The following is a 24574-nucleotide window of genomic DNA, read 5'->3' on the forward strand; positions in this document are numbered from 1 at the left end:
ATTTCACAAGGAGGTTGAATTGTCCTTACTCTTAGTCGTCTCAAACGATCTAATGAGATCTGAGAGATCTTTGTTACCTGACACGCCAATGTGTCGGTTACAAAAGACGGAGGTTAGTATGCTGAGGTAACCCTTGATGAAAGGCATAGCTACCTTCTCTTTTATACGCAGATACAACAGAAAAACTCTGCTATATTGGCTATAGAGGTATTGGTAGAGGAAAGTCTATTATTCCTGCACCACACTCTAAATATGTCCCACTCAGATTAGTCAACCCTAACAGTGGTAATGATCTGGGGGTATCTACCAGCCACTCCATCATCTCCACAACCCAATGTCTCATGGGCCAAAAAAAGGAGCTATCATGGTCATGCGGACGTTGGGCGAATCCCTGAATCTTTTCAGGACTCTGTCCAGGATCTTGAATGGAGGAAAAGCGTACACGTTTAGACCTTCCCAGTTCAGAAGAAAAGCGTCCAGTGCGACTGCTTCCTGGTCTGGTACTGGAGAGCAAAATACCGGCAACCTCTATGTCATTTGTGAGGCGAAGAGGTCTATCGAGTGTTGACCCCACAACATCGAAAGGTTGGTGCACAACTTGTGATGTAGGGTCCATTCTGCAGTAAGAACTTGCCTTCTTCTGCTGATTAGATCCGTCCTGACGTTTTTCTCTCCTTCTATGAAATGAGTAATCAGGGCTTGGTGAATGGCCACTAGCTCTTTGATATTTATGTGTCATTTCCTCTGAGACTCTATCCACAGATCCCTGTTGCTAATCGTATGTGTCAAACAGAGCCGAAATCGACTTCTCTAGCTCAGACAGACCAGACACTTGAAGCGCGCCATGTGCGCGAACTAAACCGTGTGCTGATTGCTGCGAGAGATTGTCAACCGTAGCCGGGTGACCACCAGAGGAAAGTCTTTGCGACATTTCCAGAGTGCCTTGAGCGCGACCTGAACCAGTTATCATCCCCAGAAAAATGAAATTCTGTGAGGGTGTTAGTTAAGGTTTGGCCAGGTTACTATCAGCCCTAATTGTTGCGTTAAGGGCATTATCCTTTGAAGAGCCTCCGGACACTTTACTTGTGATTCTGCTCTGAGTGGTCAGTCGTCCAGGTACAAAGAAAAACCTTACTCCCTTTATGTGAAGTCAGGGAGTCACGTTGGACATCACCCGGGTAAAAAACGTACTTGTACAATGGACTGACGTCCAGAACAGGTTTTCATCCCCCCCCAGCTTTTCGGAACTAGGAAAAGTATGTTGTAAAAACCCCTCCGAGGAGGTGTCCTCTATATTTCTATGACTGAATTCAACAGCATAAGGCTCACTTGTTCTTAACCCTTTTACCCCCGGGCTATTTGGAAATTTCCAACCATTAACCCCCAAGGGGTTATTTTTATCCCATCACATTTTGCAGTATACTTTTTTTAAATTGCTCTAACAGGCTTAATTTTTGTCATAGAGAGGTCTGGTTGGTCTCATTCTCTTGGAAAATGCCTGAATTTTCTCAAAAAATTATCAAAAATTTGAAAAATATCATTATTATAGCATTTTTTTGCAAGGACGTACCGGTACGTCCATGGGGGTAAAGGGATGGCATTTGTGAAACGTACCAGTACGTCCTTTGGGGGTAAAAGGGTTAAAGAGATGCTGCCTTGTTTCCTGAGTGGACTGTTGTCAACTCTAAGGGTATCGACGACATGGATGGCATAACACTCCTCACTTTTTGATTCGGTTTGTTGTCTTGAGAATCAGCGAGTTTGACCTCCAGTCGCAATCCTCTGAGTTCCCCTTGAAGGGGCTCTCCCACGAAAGAGCTGACGAGTAGGAAGAGCCTCCTTTTGTACCCTTCTAAAAAGCTAGCAGGGAGGATTTATTTAGTAGTCCTAGAGAAAAAATCTTGCGCAGCCCATTACTCTCCGAACAAGGGACAAACCTGAAGATAAGAAGGAACAACACATAGTCCTCTTTTTAAGAACTCCTGCCATGAAAAAGGGCGGGAAGTTTGATGGGGCCATCCCTCCAGGCCTTATCCAGACAGGCAATCAGATGCATCTGAGCCTCGTTCTTAGGGTCTGTGGCTTCTGCGAGAGTCCAGTCCGTAAGGCTGAAGACTTCTATTGTCTAAAAGTTTACTTCGGCCGATGATCCATTTCAATGGACGTCCAAGAGAAAGGATCTAGGGAAGGCCTCCTTTTTTCTTTTCTTCACTTGGGTCAACCATGAGCAAGTCGAAGTTTACTTCGACTTGCTCATGGTTGACCCAAGTGAAGAAAAGAAAAAAGGAGGCCTTCCCTAGATCCTTTCTCTTGGACGTCCATTGGTTGAGAGTTGAGAAAACTCTCTTAACCGATTTAGCCAGGACCATATTCTTGAAGGAGAATGTTTTCGGGGTCTGCCCTTCAAAAACTGAGAGGGCGGGCTCTGAAGAATAGGTTGAGAAAAAAAATCTTCTGGGTACAGAGACCTTAACACTGTCAGAAGTTTTTTTTTTTTTTTTAAATCAGCTGACTGTAATGAATCCTGAGATTCGTCTTCTAATTCGGCTAATGGAACATCGATTCCCTGATTCGAATGAGTAGGAGACAAAACTGCGTCATCCTGTCGGTTATTATCTTCCAAAAATAATTCATCTTGTCCTGAAGAAATCTCGTGAAGGATATCGTCCAGTTGCGAAGAAGCATCACGTTTATGTACTGTAAGCCTCGAGGGAGAGACAGGTACCAGTGCTTCCAGCATAAGATCACCATGCTGTAAGGTAGCATCAACATCTGTAAACCCATGCAAGGGAAAATCTTGATCGCGTGCGTCCCGCATGTTGTATGTCAACAGCGTGACGCGAGGGAGTGTTAGTTGCGCGTTCAGAAAATCGCGAAGGAGAGATAAAAAACTTGTCTATCTGTTGCGAGGACAAGTCCCGACCATATGAGTCCACCTAGGTCCAGATTGAGACTGTTGTATGCTTCCATGAGAGGTATCAGTCTAATGCATGAGTCCCGAATGCGGTGAGTTTGCCGCGAGCCGTGAGGAAGTGTTAGTATCGCGTCCAGTCAATCGCAAAGAAAAGACAACTGTTTGCTTATAGTAACGTGTGACAAAACCTGATTGCATGCGTCCAGCATATGTCCAGACTGCCGCATGCGTCCACTTTGCCGTGAATTTACAGACTTCTGCATGCGTCCAGATTGCCGTGAGCTAACAGCGTGTCACACGCGTCTGGCATGAGTGATAGTCGACTGTTCCGCAGATCGCGAAGGCGAGACAATTACTTGTCTATAGTGACGTGGGGACAAAACCTGACTGCATGCGACCAGTACATGTCCAGACTGCCGTATGCGTCCAGGTTGCCGTGTGTCAACTTTGCCGTTAGCTTCTGGCATGTGTCCACTTTGCCGTGACTGTCCAGAATGCCGTGAGCTGTGCGTCTACCTTGTCGCTTGCCGCAACCCGAGATGATCGCTGCGAGAGAGCGATGCTGAGAATCGGAGAAATACGCTGTCCGATAATATCGGAAGACCGTTTTCTTGGTCTTTTGCTGTCCTTAGATTCTTTTAGACACGATTTTTTTCTGCCCGAGAATCGTAAGCGTCCAACAGAGACGAAATCGACCTCTTTAATTCAGACAAATCAGATACATGATGAGCGCCATGTGCGCTAACTGAACGATGTACTGATCGCTGCGAGGTATCGTCAACTGTCGATACTTCCAGCGTGCCTTGATCCCGATCTGTGTCGTGCTGACACGTCGACTTCGTCTGCACTGCAGGATGGTTTATTAGGAGACATAAGTCTCTTGAGTGAATTAGGCTAGGTTCTTGAACACAGTGGTTGGTGCCAACCACGTCGCGGTTCTGCGTCGTCCGACGAAGACACAGACATTTTAACCTAGCCTTTCCTGTTCGCTAATCAAGGTCTGCCATATACTTTAGCCTTTCGACATTCCTTCTCCCAGGGATTGGGGAGCATGGAAGAGGTCCCCGGCTGGGATTATGACGGACAAGAACGGACGCACACTTCATTGCACTGACACTGAATACTAGCACTTTTAATTATTTCACATTAGATCTTAATAGACATTCCCGTTACGAGAGATTATACTCTTTCGTCAAGGGCTAGAAAGAAAATACAATAGAATATATGATTAATATTAGTATTCTCAAAATCAAAATATAAAATAACGATACCAGTGATTGTGAAAATAAAAAACGATTGTCAAGAGTATTACGTATCGTAGATTGACTGCATTGCGTCCTTATATGTGCCATTGAACACCAGCACTTTAAACTATTTCACATTAGATCATAATAGACCTGCCCATTGCGAGAGATTAACCTCTTTAGCCAAGGGCCAGAATGAAAATACAATAGGATATATGAATAATATTAGTATTCTCAAAAGCGAAATATTATATAAGGATACAAGTATTATGAAACAAAAATGATCGTTTAATATCTGACATCACCCTTAGTCATACTGCGAGCGAAAAATAACTGTACGCTCGAGAAATAAAACTCTAATCGAAAATTGGCTAAGGGAAATATACTAATAGGACAAATATATACTGTACTAGAAAATAATATATTTCCCTACATTAAAAACATACTTATGCTTAGTAAGCTAATATTCTAAAAATTTCTTGCAAGAAAAGAAAATAATTCACATAATGCAAGTCATACTAAGCAGATTACGTCACAGGGTTGTGACGTCATCACGATGGTGGACTGAATTCCTTCAAGGTAATCACATTCCGCTCTGCTAAGAGTTACGTTACAAAATAGTGACATCACAATGTTTAATGTAGAAAATGTCTTCCTTCCATTATAACTTTAAGAGTTGTTCGGTAATAAAGTAGGGGGAAAAAATCTTTGATCCCTCAATGTACGAACAAGGAACAAAAAAAAATACATACATGCTCCCTGCTAATTACAGTGCGGGAATTAAGAGCAGCTTGAAAGCTGGTCTAGCCCGACACCCAAAGTTTAACAACAGAAGAGCCATTAATGGGTCTGGACATATTTGCTTGAAAATCAAGTTCAATTAAACTGTCCAAGTTGGACCAGCAAAAAACTATTATACAATATCTTCGATAGTTGAAAGGCAGTGAAAGCTATTAACAATAATCACACAAAAGGTACTTCACCAAATTGTAGAATAAAGTAATATATCCACGAAGCTAATTCCCAAGGTGTTGACTCGATCAACGACAGAGAATTTCTGAAGATGTTGGGAATGGTTCTGATAACCTACGAGTGATGGCACTTATGTATGACCACCTACTGTCATGTCGGCGATCCCCACGAATTTGAATTTCTGTCGTGCCGCGTCGAAACGCGGGATTTAAGCTATATATATGAAACTACCAGGGAAGTTACATATTCAAAAATGGTACTTTTATTATAAAATAAATTTTTAAATATACTTACCTGGTAGTTACATATATATAGCTTAAATCCCGCTATATATATATAACTACCAGGGAAGTTACATATTTAAAACTGTGATTTATTCAGATGCAGATACAAACTTCTGAGTCATTTAAATGGGTTACTCCTAGTCTTGTATTCTACAACCAGACAATCAAAAGAAAAAGTGTTCAATTACATCATAATAAGGTTGCTAGGCAATTCCAGTGCATGACGGTGCAAGGGGGGGGGATGTCACGACACACTTCTGGTTATCACCTTAAGAGGCTGTATCCCTTCTGTCTCTACGATCTAGATATCCACATACCCTTATTGTGCTTATTGCCTGTACCTTGTGTGTTTCCTTTATTATTCACTGTCACTTGCATCACTATTATTATCTGTTACGAGTGTATGTAATTATGGCTAGTAAGCCTAATATCACGCGTTCATGCCCCGGCCATGATGGACATCCCTGTGGTATATTCATGAGTAGGGTAAATGTTGATCCGCATCCTATTTACCTCTCATGCCGTGGCAAGAGATATTCAATGGAATCACCATGTGTGTACTTTAGGGAGTGGCCATCCTCCAAGTGAGATGGATATCGTTCTCTTCGCAAGAAGCAAACTAAGCGAGATCGCTCTCCTTCTTCATCTTCTTCCAGCAATGGTAAAAGAAAGTTCATTTTTGTGGCAAAAGTTATCCCCTAACCTGATCCTTTGTGTCAGGAACCCGCTGAGGCTACCGTCACGGATGGTGACGGCCATAATTACCTCCGCCAATGAAGTTGGAAGTAGGTTATGTTTTCGCCCCTATTTGTGTGTGTGTGTTTTATGAACAGCTTCCTTGCCACAATTTCAATCGTAGAGTAATGAAACTTGCAGGGATTAACTATTATGTAAAAAGCTTGAAATGAATAAATTTTGGAAGGTCAAGGCCACGGTCAAGCAAAATTTCCAATTCACGTGATCAGCCACAAGTTTTGACATTGTTGTCACAGAGACTTCAAACTTGTTTCATATTTAAGAGTATGAAAATCCACGCCAATTAATACATGTTAAGGTCAAAGGTCAAGGTCATGCAAAAGGTCAAGAAATAAGCTGCCGCAGTGGAAGTCTGTGCTTTACTGAGTGTCCCTCTAGTTTTGTTGATGTGTCATCACCAAGTGTCAATTATGTCCAGTATGATTTTGGGCCAATACTTGCAGAGGATACTTTGGCTACGGCACTGTACTCCCTGAGCCAGATTCAATCTCGGTACCCTCAGTTCCTGATTATCCTATAATGAATAGATCTCCCTCACTTTACAGGAGTGTTTTGAGTGGTGAACCTTATATGGCTGATTATTCAGAGAAGATCTTTCCGCTCTTGGAAGTATCTCCAATCCAAGCATTTAAAGTCTCTTCACATTCCTGTTTGTGGAACTTTACAACTTAGCCTGCCATTTCCCCTCATACAGAGGTAGCCTTGCTGCAAGATCCTTATTTCCAGTCTCCAGCTCATTCCAATGAGCCAGGCCTGAATTGGGCACCCAGGGGTTCTTGGCATTGATCTCCACTAAAGAGTTCTCTCAACTCATTCCAGGACTCTCTATCCCTTTATTACGAGGGTGATCGGACCGCTTCAGCTGTGTCCACATCCTAAGACTTAGCAATGCCAAGCTGCTCTAAACAATTGTCTTATTCTCCTTCTAAGCCTACTAGTGCTAAGAAGTCGAGTGACAAAAGCCTCATTAATTCCCCGAGTATTGTTTATTCACTGTTCAGCCACGTCAAAATTTTAGCATAACAAGTCTGTATGCACCGCTGTCCCTACACATCATGATGTCACACCACACGCTATCATTCCAATGCATGATGAAATTTATTTGCAGATTGGTCAAGCCAACAAGTCCACATAAGTTGTCATGCCTATTCGTGATGCCGTTACTCCATGCGCCGTCATTATGAAGCGTGTGGATATTCCTTGGCAAAGCAACCATGTTAATACAATCCATGAGTTTGCTACCACTTCTAAACCGTTTATGAATGCCACACTCTAAGGGACGTACTAGATCACCTCTTTATTTGAAAGTTCCCCCGGAACTTTATAAACAAAAGGTTAGTCCTCACGATCCTAAGGCCACAAGTTATGCAAGTAACAAACTCATTGCTTTACCTGAACAACCACGAGCTAGTTCCTGGTCTAATGATCGTAATGCTTCCAACATTACACATTCTTCGGAACAGTGACAACATTATCTTTCAGACGAATATTCTTTTCAGGTGCTGGGAGTGGAAAGAGTACCTCAATCTTTTCACCCTTTCCTGCGAGTTACACCCCCCTTCTGATGCAGATGATGTCACTTTTGTTAAACATCATATGTGAGGGCCGCATCGTAGACATTCCAGATCCCAGACCACAGAAAAATTCTTCTCCTCTTGTAGATGGAGCTCAGAAAAGGAATTAAATACTTTTGCCTTGCACTCAGCTGCTAGAGGTGAACACTCTTATAGCAGGAGTGAGCTGGACTCCTACTGTTCTTTCTCCACCTCCTATTTCCGCCACAATATGAATGCGGTTACGGAAAGGAAAGACGTCCGAGGAAAAGTTAAGAATCATCCTATGACTTTTAAAGTTGAGCAACCAGTTATCCCAGAAATAGAACCACCATTTGACCATGATATTATCACTACAGTATTAATGACCCTCAAAAGAACCTCGCTGCACACACACAGGCCCCAGCTCAGCTAATGTAGCCCCCTTCAAAGTTTAGATGTCTGGTTCAAAATTATCACAATTAATTGTTGGTTTGCAGGGCCATTAAACAACATTCCCAGCTGGATAACAGGTCCTCCAGTGTGTTCCCACCACAGTAGAGGTCATCAGCAAGCTTCACAACTACACCTTCTTGAATAAGAAGGTGTGAAGAGCACCAAATACAGGGGAGGAGAGAGGAGATCGACCCCCTGGAAGAGGTTGGTGTCGGACACCCACCACTCCAGGTCTTTCTGCTGCTCTGGACTTACCAGCAGTAGTGTGGCCAGTAAGTCCTCCTGTTGTGCCCAGTGGGACTTTAGGCGCCACTGTAGAGACCTTAGACAAAATCTGCCTTGTGGGACTAACTTCTCGAGAGAGGTTAGGTGCCATAGCAATTGCTGCCATCGACGAGTTGGCAGCATGGTCTCTGAGAAGAATGGTTGAGTAACGTTCCTCAACCTTCTTACTCTTTCCTTGGACAGGAAGATCTTGCCTAGTCTGGTCTTGATATTCATCCCTAGGTATAACATTTCTTGTACTGACTCTAGATGTGACTTCTCGTAGTTTATCAGGATCCACAGATCCTGACAAAGTTGGAGAAGTTTGTCTCGGTGGAGAAGAAGGGCTTCTCTCAAGTCTGCCAGAATCAGCCAATCGTCAAGGTACCTAAGAAGGCATCTCCCTTGGCTGTGAGCCCATGTGGACACTAAGGTGAAGAGCCTTGTGAACACTTGGGGTGCTGTCGACAGACCGAAGCTCAGCACTTTGAATTTGTAAACCTGATTTGCTGACATAACGCGGAGGTACTTCCTTAACGCTGAGTGGACTGGGATCTGGAAGTACACATCCTTCAGATCCACTGAGATCATAAAATCCCGTGGTCTGATTGCCTGTCTGACCGTTTGAGCGGTCTCCATCTTGAACGGAGTTTGTTCGACAACCCCGTTCAGTGCAGAGAGGTCGATGACTGGTCTCCAGCCTCCAAATGCCTTTTTCACAAGAAAAATGAGACTGTAGAAGCCTGGGGACACGTCCTTAATCTCTTGGAGAGCATCCTTCTCCAACATGGTCCGGATTTAGGCCTGGAGAGCCTTGTCCTTCGCAGACCCCAACACGTAGGACTCTGGTGTCAATGGTGGATGACCCAGGAGAGGGGGATAGTTGTTGAAAGGCACGATACATCCCCTTCTGAGAATGGAAATGGACTAAGGGTCCGCTCCCAGTTCCATCCACCTTCGCCATCTGCTGCTCAGGCATCCCCCCCACCGGTGGAGAGGTCGGGGGATTGCCCTCCCTAGCGGGAATACCGCTGGGATTTCTTGCTGTTGTCTCTGAAGCCTTTAAATCCTTTTGGACGAAAGGTATCCTTAGGCTCCTGAGGTTGCATCGACTTTTTCTTAGGAGCAGTCTTTTTCTGGTCGTTCTTGGCGGTAGTAGTTCTCTGTGGTTGTTGCTGCTGCCAAGGGGGCTTACGGGGAACTACTGCGTGCTGATGGAGAGAGTCTAGGCTCACCTTCCTCCAGCGCTTGGCCACAGCTTCGATATCAGCTCTCGCAAACAGTGAAGGGACATCCATCGCAGCATAGCGTTGCAGTGTCTCCTAGTCTCCCTATTCGGCAGCTGCTTCTGGAATCTGGAGGCCACCGCATCTCGGTGCCTCAAGATCCAATTGGCCCATTGGTTGGCGACATTCTTCGTCAAAAATTCAAGGGTCCTGGCCCCTGAGAGAAGGAAGGAGAAGAGGGCTTCCTTTTTTCTCGTTGACGAGAAGCCATCATTCTTGACGAGGTAGGCAACTGTCCACAACCAATAATCCAACCATGGGGCATATTGGAAAGCACAATTTGCAATCCGCTCCATGTTGGCGGCGTTAGCTGCAGAGAGCTCAACTGAAAGGTCGTGAGTGAGACAATCTGTGGATCGAGTGGTAGAGGTAAGGGATCATCATCAGTCACCTCATAGTACTTCCCGTGCCTGATGTACGGAAGAGGAAGTACTGTAGCTTGGAGGAATCAGCCGCTCTGAGTAAGTGTGTAGCGCCAGCTACCTGGGCATATGCTCGCTTCTTCGCCGCCTCCACCACCCTAGACCAGGGTAGGGATACTCTGGTTTTGGTGGGCTTAGGGACATCGGAGAACAGATCCAGAACCATGTCTTGGCCCTCGCGCGAAACCTGGTCTGGTTCCCCGAGGTTGTTCACGCGGCAAATGCACGAAAGGACCGCAAGAAAAACTCTTATCAGAATCCTTATGCTCCAGTGCAGACATCTTTGGGCTGGAGGCTGACTGTAAGGCCCCATCTGAGTGGTCAGATCCGTTGTCTAAGGGTACTTCCTCACCCGAGCTTGCACCCATAGCAGCTCGAGGAGGGTGGAGTTCATCAACTGGGGTCTTTGAAGATCTGGGAGGCAGACCACTGTGGGATACACTCCCCGCAGTGGTTGGACCCTTAGACTCATTCCTTTGAGACTGACTGTTACCCATAGACCAACAGTTCTTTGGAATGGTCTTAGAGTCCTTCCTTTCTTTGGGTTCTGGAGCAATGGAATCCAGGAGAGAGGGTTTTTCCAAAGCACTTGTGACCTCGGGTCCTGCTCCCTCAGTCACGCTGGTTGGAGTTGGAGCCTCCTTGGTGGATGATCCCGCAGGCTCTTTAGGCAACAAGCGGTAAGGCTTCATGTATGAGATCTCTCTTGGAGATCTCGAACCGCTGCTCAGCCTAGGGTGCAAAGTATCTCCCGTAGGAGGAGTTCTATTCCTCCCTTCCCTCCTCTTGCCCTTGGGCTTGATAGGAAACATGCCCAACCTCTCCCACGTGGGGTCCTGCATGGTCGGACCCTTACTCCTCAGGTAATCCTCATATCTGGAGGAGTGTACCGTGGGAGGAGATCGGGTCTGCCTCAGAAGGGAATAGAGTCGAAGATCTGAAGGGGGTGAATCTTCGCCCTTGGAGTCCAAAGGAATCGCAGGGGTTCTGACCATTGAGCAAGGGGGTTATGCTGGAAGCATTACTGCCACCTTAATAGCCTTCACTAGGTCCTGAAACCACGGGGTTTCCTTGATAAAGGAAAACTCCGCAGAGTTACCTTGATGTCTAGGACCTGGTGATGAAGCCTCGAAGGGAACTGGTCTAGAGAGCTTGTCGGGCCTATCATATTCCTGTGGGGACTGTCGCTTTGAAGTTCTCGGTGTGACTGTAAACCTGGACACCTCTGGGTGATCTGCGCCGCAGTGTTGTTGGTGCATCTCACCTACTTGCCATGTGCGCAGTGGATGGGCCTTTGGTGGTTCAGTAGCGCGATCGCGCAGGATGGAATGCGCTAAGTCTTTTTGCCACTCCCTCTTACATGAAGAGAGCTCGCTATCTGGTGCGCGCTTGCCCTCAGGCAGGCGTGTGCTCTTGCCAGAGCGCGATTGACTGGGAGCGTGCTCTCTAGGAGGCGCGCGCGGGAGCTGAACATCCCTGCTATTCCCAGGTGTAGCAGTCCGAGGATGCGCTGGAGCGCGTTAGGTAGATGGCGCGCTTTCAGGAAGCGTGTGCATGTTCTAGTGAGTGCGAAGCACTCTCTGAAGCTGTAGCGCTTGTTGCTCTGGGTGAGCGCTGCGCTCACTGGGTGTGAAGCGGGCGTAGCGTGTTCTGGTGACGAAGCGAGCGCTGAAAGGTTCCAAGCAGTGGTCAAGTGCATAGCGCTCGCCCTTGAAGGGCTCGGTTCGCTGAGCTCAATTTGTGCTGACGAGGAGTCTTGCTGCTTGGAGTGTGTGTGCGCGTTTCGCCCTGAGGGTGAGTATCGAGGAGGAGAAATCATGTGCACAACCTTACTCTCCACCTTTAGTGAGGTTGGGGTTAGCGCTACGCACTTAAGCATGCGAGGATGGTATAGCGCTCGCTCCACCCTGCAGGTGCGCTGGCAAGGAGGCAAGATGATGTGATGAGTCCTGTGATCGTTATCGGGCACCGAAGGGCCACCGTCGGATGGACTCGATCCGGTATGGATGAGTCCATAGGGCGTTGGTAGAAACCCCCTGGGGGAACCACTCGGGGAAGACTCGCCTCTCCCGCAAGCGGGAAGGATGGTCAGCCCCCTTTGCTCCCGGGGGAGCATCACCGCAAGGGCGAGACTGAAGATCGGCGACGATGTTTGTGGGTTCGTCTTTCCTCGGAAGGATCGATTCCCCCTCACCTGGAGCCAAGCCTCCAGGTAAATCCTTTCCCTTTTCCTCTGCAGGGGAAAGCCCTTCCAGAGGATCAAGTCCAGGTTCAGCTGCCTCTGTCCATCCTCCAAAGGAGAGCGGATGGAGGGATGGGCCGGAGACGAGGACCCTGTGCCTGAGCACGCACGCATGCCCAAGCGGAGGACCTCCTAAAGACGTTCCTTGGATGGGGGGCCTGTAAGCCCCTGGGATGACCATATACATTGCAACGAGTCATCATCAACGGGTTTCCCAGCGGAGGAGGTCGGCACTGCTTCGCTATGGGGAGCAATGGAGACCACCGAACCGCAGGGTTGCCGCTCTTACTCGCAGGGGCTCCAGGGGAAGCTGAACGGGAAGAGTCAGAATGGGGGGATTGATTCACAGGAGTAGGAGGTCTCGGTTTCTTTCCTTTCGCAGCAAACTCCAAGGGGGAGAATTCTTCTTCAATCTCTTCTTCCTGTGTTTACCAAATCGCGCCCATTGGGAGGGCGACCACTCCCTACAATCATTACACAAGAGACTTCTCCGTGCAGATGTGACCCCTGCACGAAGGGCAGAGACCGTGAAGGTCCGTCTCTTCGGCGAAAATGAAAGTGCCGCAGCGGCGACCTTCCTTCCCAGGACAGGTTCTTATATTGAACCTTCACGGCCAAGCACTCCTGAAAAGAAAAATTACTGTACTGTACAGTACAGTCAAAGCAAAGAAAATCATAAATTCAAACCAGCCAGTTCTGAAATATAGGAAGTATTTTTCCCTACTATTTTGCAGGAGAGAAACAGCACGCCTACACTCTACTGAGCTAAATTGAAAAGTGATGACTGGTCGGCAGTGTGTGGGGAGCGGGGGAGTGGTCACCCCCCTACCGCATACTAGCGAAAGGAGGGAGCTCAGTACAGTAGTTGAAAAAGCTATCGGGTAGTTTTCAGTTTCGCGAAATTGATACCCTACTAAAGAGAACGTAATGGTTTGTATTCTGAGTCGGAACAAATAACTTTCTTCATTGCACAGTATAGCATTCATCATTTATACAAATTTCAATTCCCAATAAACAATGCAAACATACCTAGAGTTCTGATTTTGTCTACCTTGATTGTAGTGCCCAATGGTACAGGGATTATCTTATCTTCGCCAGTTTCTCCAAGAATTCGTACCTTTCGACTACTGCCCCCAACACTACCATACCATCGCTTCTCTGGCTCTGCTCTTAAAGTTTTATTCAGTGTTTGACCTGCTAGTTAAAATATAACAATAATTTCATAAATTAGTTCACCAACCATAAATTATGCAAGCTTACAAATATAAAATTCAAAATGTATCATACCTTTTTTAATAAAAACTAGTTATACTTATGACACAATTAGACCTTCCTTCAAAGCCTCATAGACATGAATTGAGGATTTCCCAGGTAATTTATATGTGAAATAAAAAAAAAAAACTATACTCAACATAAGGAGACCTCTCGTAACATAAGTCCTTCATAACTCCCGGCCTACTAATAGACAATTGCTTCTATTTTGGACTAGAGGTTTATGACATTGTCATAAAAATATCATATACAGTATATATATGACAAATTTATCTAAATCACTTTACAAGTCATAAAAATCCTATATTACCTAGATTGTAATTATTGGAAGAGCTTGTTAATCTTCCTGATACCGCCCAAGACCTGTGTAAAAGAATGGTTCAACTCCTTCTGGTCTGAAGGCAATGTCTTGGGGCTAGCACCCATTGGCAGCACTCCATATGAATGGTCTGATATGTTGTCTTGCGACTTCTCCAGACCCAAACTCACACTCACACTCATAGAAACACAACTGGGTCAGGTTTGTTAACTGGGCCCCTTACATGGGCCTGAGACCTAGAAGGGAGGTTCTGCGTCTCCGGTAACAAAGAGGCCAAAACCGAACTGAGAATGCCTTTCAGCTGACCTGAAGCCTTGAGACCTCTCAAGGTCCAGTTCTTCTGAGGGGTCTTCATGACTTTCTGCTGCCAAACGAGTAGAAACACCATCAAGGAAAAAAGACAATGGATTAAGATTCTTACTCCATTGTCACCAAACCTTACTAGTAAGATGACCACTCCCTGAAAAAGTTAAAGTCAAAAGCCAGTTTATTAAGGGTTAAAGGGAAAGAGAGACGGAACGTCTATTCACTCTCAAGCCAAAATAAAAAGTAATATAATGTTATCAGTGTGGGTATCAGTGGGGTAGCCAGTCTACCCACGTTAACTAGTGGTGGGTAGTTATACCTCACTTAAAGTCTAGTCTTATGGCTAGTTTCAGCTGTTGCCAATATATATCTCCTAGGTAAGAGTAAAAGGGTTGGTATATAGTGCTGGAACAAAGTAAGTGTTATAATAATAAGCTAACAATCAATGCCAATTCTGAGCCCTCAACAGAAGTAGACACCTGCTGAATTGCTGGCACCCAAAAAAATTCAGGGAAGTCAGTCAAGAGAGTTGGCAGTTTCATTACACCTCATCTATTAGTTATAAATAAACTAACGTGTAGGCTGAAACACTCGAGTCTCAAAACTTTTCCTACATTTTATATCACATAGGGAGTAAAAGATTAATTTACAGTAATGGTTCATACCTTCAACTGCTTCCACATAGACATCTCCTCCTTTTCCACCTACACCACCGAATTTTGGGTAACCCATGCCACCACTTCCTCCTCTAACAGTGAGGCGTAAGGAATCCATAAATCTTCCAAGTTTCTTCATTTTGGCAGTATCAAAATCCTACAAGAGAAAAACACTAATATTACATTCAAGGGTGTAAATGAAGTTTCATAATTAATTTTTAGTAAAAAACTTGCCAAACATTTAAGCTGGAGAAATTTTAAGCAATTTTCATTCTCCATAAACATAAAACATATTTCTTTATATTTCAAAACTTTATGAAGGTAACTGAATGATTGATATGTTATTTTGATAATAAAATAAATTTTTGAATATACTTACCCGGTGATTATATAAGCTGCAGCTCTGCTGCTCGACAGAAAAACTCTACGCTCAAAATCCGCCAGTGATCGCTATGCAGGTAGGGGGTGTACTTCAACAGCGCCATCTGTCGTGCAGGTACTCAGTACTCATTGTAAACAAAGAACTCAATTTTCTCCTCGGTCCACTGCGTCTCTATTGGGGAGGAAGGGAGGGTCCTTTAATATATAATCACCGGGTAAGTATATTCAAAAATTTATTTTATTATCAAAATAACATTTTTCAATATTTAACTTAGCCGGTGATTATATAAGCTGATTCACACCCAGGGGGGTGGGTAGAGACCAGCAATAAATGTTTACATTATTATGAGCTAAGGATTTTTTATTTCATTTTAGCAGTTATCAAAATAACAAACATAAAATAAATAAGTACCTGGTAAGGAAGTCGACTTGAACAATTACTCTGCCTTTTTAAGTACGTCTTCCTTACGGAGCCTCGCGATCCTCTTAGGATGCTGAGCGACCCCTAGGAGCTGAAGTATCAAGGGTTGCAACCCATACTACAGGACCTCATCAAAACCTCTAATCTGGGCGCTTCTCAAGAAAAGAATTTGACCACCCGCCAAATCAACCAGGATGCGAAAGGCTTCTTAGCCTTCCGGACAACCCAAAAACAACAATAAAAACATTTCAAGAGAAAGATTAAAAAGGTTATGGAATTAGGGGAATGTAGTGGTTGAGCCCTCACCCACTACTGCACTCGCTGCTACGAATGGTCCCAGGGTGTAGCAGTTCTCGTAAAGAGACTGGACATCTTTAAGATAAAAAGACGCGAACACTGACTTGCTTCTCCAAAAGGTTGCGTTCATTATACTTCGCAGAGATCTATTTTGTTTAAAGGCCACTGAAGTTGCAACAGCTCTAACTTCATGTGTCCTTACCTTCAGCAAAGCTTGGTCTTCCTCACTCAGATGGGAATGAGCTTCTCGTATTAACAGTCTGATAAAATAGGATAAAGCATTCTTTGACATAGGCAAAGATGGTTTCTTAACAGAACACCATAAAGCTTCTGACTGTCCTCGCAAAGGTTTAGTTCGTCTTAAATAGAACTTAAGAGCTCTAACAGGGCATAAGACTCTTTCTAGTTCATTTCCAACCGTATTTGATAGGCTTGGAATATCGAACGATTTCGGCCAAGGACGAGAAGGTAGCTCGTTTTTGGCTAGAAAACCAAGTTGTAAAGAACATGTAGCCGTTTCAGATGAAAATCCGATGTTCCTGCTGAAGGCGTGAATCTCACTGACTCTTTTAGCTGTGGCTAAGCAAACCAGGAAAATAGTCTTTAAAGTGAGATCTTTAAAGGAGGCTGATTGTAGCGGCTCGAACCTTTCTGACATGAGGAATCTTAGTACCACGTCTAAATTCCAACCAGGTGTAGCCAAACGACGCTCCTTCGTGGTCTCAAAAGACTTAAGGAGGTCCTGTAGATCTTTGTTGTTGGAAAGATCTAAGCTTCTGTGACGGAAGACTGATGCCAACATGCTTCTGTAACCCTTGATAGTGGGGGCTGAAAGAGATCTTTCTTTCCTCAGGTATAAAAGGAAGTCAGCTATTTGAGCTACAGAGGTACTGGTCGAGGATACTGATACTGACTTGCACCAGTTTCGGAAGACTTCCCACTTCGATTGGTAGACTCTAAGAGTGGATGTCCTCCTTGCTCTAGCAATCGCCCTGGCTACCTCCTTCGAAAAGCCTCTAGCTCTCGAGAGTCTTTTGATAGTCTGAAGGCAGTCAGACGAAGAGCGTGGAGGCCTTGGTGTACCTTCTTTACGTGTGGCTGACGTAGAAGGTCCACCCTTAGAGGAAGAGTTCTGGGAACGTCCACTAGCCATCGAAGTACCTCGGTGAACCATTCTCTCGCAGGCCAGAGGGGAGCAACTAACGTCAACCTTGTCCCTTCGTGAGAGGCGAACTTCTGCAGTACCTTGTTGACAATCCTGAACGGGGGGAATGCATATAGGTCTAGATGTGACCAATCTAGGAGAAAGGCATCTATATGAACTGCTGCTGGGTCCGGGATTGGTGAGCAATATATTGGGAGCCTCTTGGTCATCGAGGTTGCAAAGAGATCTATGGTAGGCTGGCCCCATGTGGCCCACAGTCTCTTGCACACATCCTTGTGTAGGGTCCATTCTGTTGGAATGATTTGTCCCTTCCGACTGAGGCAATCTGCCATGACATTCAAGTTGCCTTGGATGAACCTCGTTACTAGAGAAATGTTTAGATCTTTTGACCAGGTGAGGAGGTCCCTTGCGATCTCGTACAACGTCATAGAGTGGGTCCCTCCTTGCTTGGAGATGTACGCCAAAGCCGTGGTGTTGTCAGAGTTCACCTCCACCACTTTGCCTTGAAGGAGAGACTTGAAGCTTTTCAAGGCCAGATGAACTGCCAGTAGCTCCTTGCAGTTGATATGCATTGTCCTTTGACTCGAGTTCCAAGTTCCCGAGCATTCCCGACCGTCTAATGTCGCGCCCCAGCCCGTGTCCGATGCGTCCGAGAAGAGAATGTGGTTGGGAGTCTGAACAGCCAGGGGCAGACCCTCTCTGAGGCTGATACTGTCCTTCCACCAAGTCAGGCAAGACTTCATCTTCTCGGAAATGGGGATCGAGACCGCTTCTAGCGTCTTGTCCTTTTTCCAGTAAACAGCTAGGTGATATTGAAGAGGATGGAGGTGTAGTCTTCCTAACGATACGAACTGTTCCAGGGATGATAGTGTCCCTATCAGACTCATCCACTGCCTGACTGAACATCGTTCCTTCTTCCGCATGTTCTGGATGCATAACTGGGCTTGACTTGTTCTGGGGGCCGACGGAAAAGCCCGAAAAGCTTGACTGTGAATCTCCATCCCTAAATACACAATAGTTTGGGATGGGACCACTTGAGACTTTTCCATATTGACCAGGAGACCCAATTCCTTGGTCAGATCTAGAGTCCACTTTAGATCCTTCAGACAGCGACGACTGGAAGAAGCTCTTAGAAACCAGTCGTCCAAATAGAGGGAGGCTCTGATGTCCGCTAAATGAAGGAATTTGGCTATATTCCTCATCAGCCTCGTAAACACAAGAGGAGCTGTGCTTAGGCCAAAGCACAGGGCTTGAAACTGGTAGACAACCTTTTCGTAAACGAATCTCAGAAAAGGTTGGGAGTCTGGGTGGATGGGGACGTGAAAGTATGCGTCCCTTAGGTCTAAAGAGACCATCCAGTCTTCCTTTCTGACCGCTGCTAGAACGGACTTTGTGGTCTCCATGGCGAACGTCTGCTTTGTGACAAAGACATTCAGCGCACTGACGTCTAGCACCGGCCTCCACCCTCCTGTCTTCTTTACCACTAAGAAGAGACGGTTGTAGAAGCCCGGGGTTTGATGGTCCAGGACTTTGACTACCGCTCCCTTTTCTAGCAAGAGAGACACCTCCTGTTTCAATGCTCGTCTCTTGTCTTCCTCTCTGTACCTGGGAGAGAGATCGATGGGAGACGTTGCTAGAGGGGGTTTTCGTACAAACGGGATCTTGTACCCCTCTCTGAGCAACTTCACAGATTGTGCATCTGCGCCTCTCTTCTCCCAGGTCTGCCAGAAGTTCTTGAGTCTGGCTCCCACTGCTGTCTGAAGAAGGTGGCAGTCAGACTCTGCCTTTAAAGGACTTGGTTCCTTTCTTCTTCCCACGTCTCCCTTCGGCACGAGCACCTCCTCTGCTGGAGGCTCTGCCACGAAAGGGCGGAATAAATCTGGACGCTGGAGTGTCCATCCTTGGTCTTGACAAGGTAGGCAAAGGGGTGGCTTTGCGGGCAGAGGACGCAACCAGGTCATGGGTGTCCTTCTGAATCAAAGAAGCAGCAATCTCCTTAATCAAGTCCTCTGGAAAAAGGCACTTAGAGAGAGGAGCAAACAGAAGTTCTGATCTTTGACACGGTGTCACTCCAGCTGACAGGAAAGAGCAAAGGTTCTCACGCTTCTTGAGGACTCCGGATACGAACGATGCCGCAAGCTCACTAGATCCGTCACGTATGGCCTTGTCCATGCAGGACATGATGAGCAAGGAAGATTCCTTCTCAGTCGGGGAGATCTTCCTGCTCAAAGCTCCCAGACACCAGTCCAAAAAGTTGAAGACCTCGAAGGCTCTAAATACTCCTTTCAACAGATGGTCTAGGTCCGAAGGTGACCAGCATATCTTAGAGCGTCTCATGGCTAGCCTGCGGGGAGAGTCTACAAGACTTGAGAAGTCGCCCTGGGCAGAGGCAGGAACTCCCAAGCCGAGAACTTCTCCCGTGGCATACCAGACACTCGATCTGGAAGAGAGTTTAGCAGGGGGAAACGTAAAGGCTGTCTTCCCTAGACTCTTTTTGGACTGCATCCAATCTCCTAAAACTCGTAAAGCTCTCTTGGACGAGCGTGCGAGGACGAGTCTCGTAAAGGCAGGCGAGGATGACTGCGTACCTAAAGCAAACTCCGACGGAGGAGAGCGTGGAGCCACAGACACAAACTGGTCCGGAAACATCTCTTTGAACAGAGCAAGAACTTTTCTAAAGTCCAAAGAGGGTTGCGTGGACTTGGGCTCGTCAAGGTCCAAATGTGGTTCATCAACGTGTGCCGCATCGTCATCATCAGAGAGTCCATCATCCGAGAATTGAGGAGGAAGTGGCAATGGAGTAGGTATCGGCTGGTCAGCTGAGTCCGGTCGCACAGGTGCACGCGTGACTGAACCGGACGCAACGTCATGGAACTGTTGCCCAGTCTGTGAGCTGGCAACAACCATAGCAGCGCGGGGACGCACAGCGTCTACTCCAGACTGTCTAGTCTGATGTGGGCGAGCAGAGGCAACCACACTGGGTTGCGGAGGTTGACGCACCGCGTCAAAACAAAACAACTTTGACGGTTGTTGTACCTCGCGAACGTCAACGGAAGGTTCCGTGCGTCGCTGAACGTCAACATGCGGCTGGCAGGGTACACTGGAACGCATGGGTGGCGGGACTCTCTCAGCTGGAGTGCGCAAAAAGGTCGCCTCAGCGTCCACAGGACGCACAACCGTGGTTGGTTGTAGGCAAGAGGTTGGTGCAGCAGCAACCTTCTCCGCACGAAAGTCCTGCATCAGAGACGTTAATTGGTACTGCATGGTCTGCAGCAAAGACCACTTAGGGTCTGCAGGAGCAGGTGCGGCGACAGACGGTGTAACTGCCTGAGGCGGTACCGCTTTGCCTCTCTTAGGAGGTGAGCAGTCATCGGAAGACTGCAGCGAGTCCGAACTGACCCAGTGGCTACAACTGGGCCGTTGGACTTGCGCGGAAGGGACCGACTTGCGCTCAAGAGGTCGTGAGACCTTGGTCCATGGTTTCTTACGAGAAACCTCTTCCGCAGACGAGGAATAAATGGGCTCTCTCGTCTCTGTGTGGGTGGGGCGATCTTGGGTAGATACGCCCGAAACCACGGAGGGAATGTCTGTTCGCTGAGTAAAGCCTCTCGAACCCTTTGGTCGTACGACATTGCTTCTCCCCTGGACTTGGGAGCTTGCAAGAGGTCCCGGACTAGGAGGACGACAGGCACGAACAAACGAACCCTCAAGCGCAACACTATCCACAACACTATCACTCACTTTATCACTTCCCACTGCACTCTTACACTTCAGCTCCTTGACGTCCGCCATGAGCTGGTTACGGTCACTAGCCAAGGACTCAACTCTCTCACCCAGAGCTTGGATGGCACGCATCATATCTGCCATCGAAGGTTCCCGAGTGCCAGATGGGGGATTAGGAGCAACCACTACAGGGGAAGGAATAGGTTGTGGGGCATGAGGAGAGGAAAAATCAACGGAACGAGATGAACTTCTCCTGACTCTATCTCTCTCTAGCCTACGTGTATATTTCTGGAATTCGATAAAATCGAATTCCGAAAGCCCAACGCATTCCTCACATCGATCTTCCAATTGACAGGTTTTATCCCGACAATTGGAACAAACGGTGTGAGGATCGATAGAGGCCTTCGGAAGACGCCTTGAACAGTCCCTAGCATTACACTTCCTGAATTTAGGGACTTGAGAAAGGTCAGCCATTTTGAATTGGTCAAAGGGGAATTCAAAAACTATCCAAAGTCATCAACAAATAATCCGATATCAAAAAAAGAATGCAAGGATTTATTGGAGAGAAAGCCTGCACAGCGAAAGCTCAAAACTAGAAACGTGTACTTCACCAAATAGTTGTGAAAACAAATCCAGTTAGCAACAGCCAATTAGTAGGTCTTGCCGGTAGCACGACAGAGAGAAAATTGAGTTCTTTGTTTACAATGAGTACTGAGTACCTGCACGACAGATGGCGCTGTTGAAGTACACCCCCTACCTGCATAGCGATCGCTGGCTGATTTTTTACGTAGAGTTTTCTGTCGAGCAGCAGAGCTGCAGCTTATATAATCACCGGCTAAGTTAAATATTGAAAAAAATATATTAAAATATGGCAAAGAGAGAGATGTCTTATGTGACCTCTCCATATCTCTACCTTCGCAAAGTGGTAGTACCATGGAAATAGGGTACTCTTCAATATAAGTACTGTACAGTATATAAAACCTTGTCCCTTGTATTTATTAAACATCTATATTTCTTAAATTTAGTTCTATATGTCCATACAACAAACAAACCTTGTGACTTATTTTTGACGAATAGCAAAGATGGAAATGATTGCCTTTAACTTAAATCTAAGGTAACCACCACATAAATCATTCCTCACACAATATTCACAAAGGTTAAGTTGGGTAATTCCATATGTAACTAATATGACAAATTCGTAGATAATTTGTATTTTTCCTAACTATACAAACCTTAGCTATTTAATAGGGTATTACTTTCGAAGTAGCTGAAATGACAAGCCATTAATTTTTAACGAGAGTTAACTACCCACACCGCTATTTAACGGGGGGTAGGGAGGGTAGCTTGCTACCGCTCCCCCTCACACACCTGTGATTGAGCTCACTTTGCTTGGAGGTAGGACTTCAAGGGGGATAGGGCTGACGGGTAAGTTTGTTTAAATAGCTAACGTTTGTATAGTTAGGAAAAATACAAATTATCTACGATTTTGTCATTTGTTCCGTAACTGGAATACAAGCCATGCTATTTAATAGGGGTGACTCACCCATTAGGAAGGGTGGACGTCCCAGCCATTCTGGCTTTTGGCTTTTACCTGGGGGCTCCTTATTTGAGTGTATCAGCACTCAAGAAATAAGGAGTCCCTGCGCCTCGCTAAAAGGTTCGCGGCCTATGCAAGCTGTGCGTTGGGGTATGTAGAAGTGTGACTGTCCTGGTAAAGTTATTCCGAGTTCTTTAGAAGGAAAAACTGTGCACTAGGACTTTCCCAATACTGTACCACCTCGTCAGGGTAGGGGGACGCAACAGTATTAATCTTAATACTAGGTACACAAGGGAGCATGGTTTACCTGCAGTGGTTTGAGGTCAGCTATGCAAAGAACCCAGGATGCTGCTTTCCCAAGAGAGGAGAGAATGAAGAAAAGAATAAGGGCCAGTCAAACCTTTTCATTCATGCAGACTAAAACCGGGTAACAATGCCCTCAACCTTCTGCTACTTGTCCAATAAGGAGCTTGAGGTTTTAAACCAGCTACAGTATTGTGCAGCCACCACAGGAACGATAGAGAACGTATTGAGTCTCCTGTGGGTCACGTCTTGCAGGTAGCGGGATGTGAACGTGGTCTCACGCTTCCACACCCTCGCTTGAAGAACCTGCGTCACTGAATAGTTTCTCTTGAATGCCAGAGACGTAGCTATGCCCCTGACATCATGAGCTCTGGGGCGACGTGACGGAGGAGGGTTTGGATTCAGTGCATGGTCTATGACCCTGCGAATCCACACCGAGATGTTCTTGGTGACCCTCCTCTTGGTACTTCCTGTGCTGACGAATAGTGCCGGCACACGAGGACGGGCTGTGGCTGTTCTCTTAAGATAGAGTCTCAAACTCCTCACTCGGCATAGTAAGAGATGGTCTGGGTCATTTTTTACAGTACGGAGACTAGAAATCCAGAAAAAGTCGAATCGTGGATCCGCTACTCCCGGGTTCTGAGTCTTAGCAATAAACTCAGGGACGAAGCTGAACATTACCTCTCCCCATCCCCTTGAATGGGCAATGTCGTATGAGAGACCACGAAGTTCACTGACTCGCTTGGCCGAAGCCAAAGCTAGCAGGAACACCGTCTTCTAAGTCAGGTGGTGATCGGTTGCCTGGCGTAATGATTCATAGGGATGTCTCTTAAGAGACCTGAGAACTCGAACCTCGTTCCATGGGGGAGGTCTCACTTCTGACTGGGGGCAGGTAAGTTCATAACTCTGTATGAGTAAAGAAAGTTCTAGTGATGAAGAAATGTCCATTCCTTTCAGTCTGAAGGCGAGGCTTAAGGCTGAGTGATAGCCTTTCACTGCCGAGACTGATAGATGCATTTCTTCACGCAAATACACGAGGAACTCCACTATTGTTGGAATAGTGGCATCGAGTGGAGAGATACCCCTTCCACGACACCAACCACAGAAGACTTTCCACTTCACCTAGTAGACTGCTGCTGATGACTTACGCAGGTATCCACCCATCCTAATCGCAACTTGTTGCAAAAATTCTCTCTGAGAGAAGAGATGCTGGATAGTCTCCAGGCGTGAAGTCGTAGCGAAGCTACGGCTTTGTGGAATATGTTGGCATGTGGTTGTTTGAGTAGATTGTGTCATGGAGGGAGTTCTCTCTGGGGCTCCGTTAGGAGTTGCAGAAGGTCCGGAAACCATTCTGCATGATGCCATAGCGGAGCTATGAGGGTCATTGAAAGATTGACCGATGTTCTGGTCTTGTTGAGTACCCTCCTCATCAGACAGAACGGGGGAAAGGCGTAAACGTCGATGTTGTCCCACCATTGTTGGAAAGCATCTTGCCCGAGAGCCTTGGGGTCTGGGACAGGGGAACAATACAGCAGGAGCCTAAAGTTCAGGGCCATTGCAAAGAGGTCCACAGTCGGAGAACCCCACAAAGTCAGGACTTTGTTGGCTACTAGATGATCCAAAGACCACTCAGTACTCACTATCTGAGATGCTCTGCTCAGGTTGTCGGCGAGCACATTCCTTTTGCCCAGAATGAAGCGTGCCGATAGTGGTATCGAGTGGACTTTGGCCCATCTCAGTATCTCTACTGCTGGATGGGATAGCTGCTGCGAAAAAGTACTTCCTTGCTTGTTGATGTAAGCCACTACTGTGGTGTTGTCGC

At 46.3% G+C, this 24574-nt stretch overlaps 1 protein-coding gene across 5 annotated transcripts in view; it reads right to left on the minus strand.

Annotated features, from left to right (window-relative positions):
* LOC137634783 (GTP-binding protein 10 homolog) overlaps nt 1-24574 on the minus strand; it is an 82838-nt gene that overhangs the window by 37569 nt on the left and 20695 nt on the right. For 4 of the 5 annotated variants that reach the window (XM_068367317.1, XM_068367318.1, XM_068367315.1 and 1 more), the window contains exons 2-3: nt 14935-15082; nt 13402-13569 (exon numbers count right to left, since the gene is read on the minus strand). In XM_068367317.1, coding sequence (XP_068223418.1) covers nt 13402-13569; nt 14935-15064 — 298 coding nt within the window. In that variant the 5' untranslated portion in view covers nt 15065-15082. The remainder of the gene's footprint in view (nt 1-13401; nt 13570-14934; nt 15083-24574) is intronic. The other variant, XM_068367316.1, reaches the window with a different exon arrangement.

The sequence above is a fragment of the Palaemon carinicauda genome, chromosome 45 (genome assembly GCF_036898095.1).
Source record: "Palaemon carinicauda isolate YSFRI2023 chromosome 45, ASM3689809v2, whole genome shotgun sequence".
NCBI lineage: Eukaryota > Metazoa > Arthropoda > Malacostraca > Decapoda > Palaemonidae > Palaemon > Palaemon carinicauda.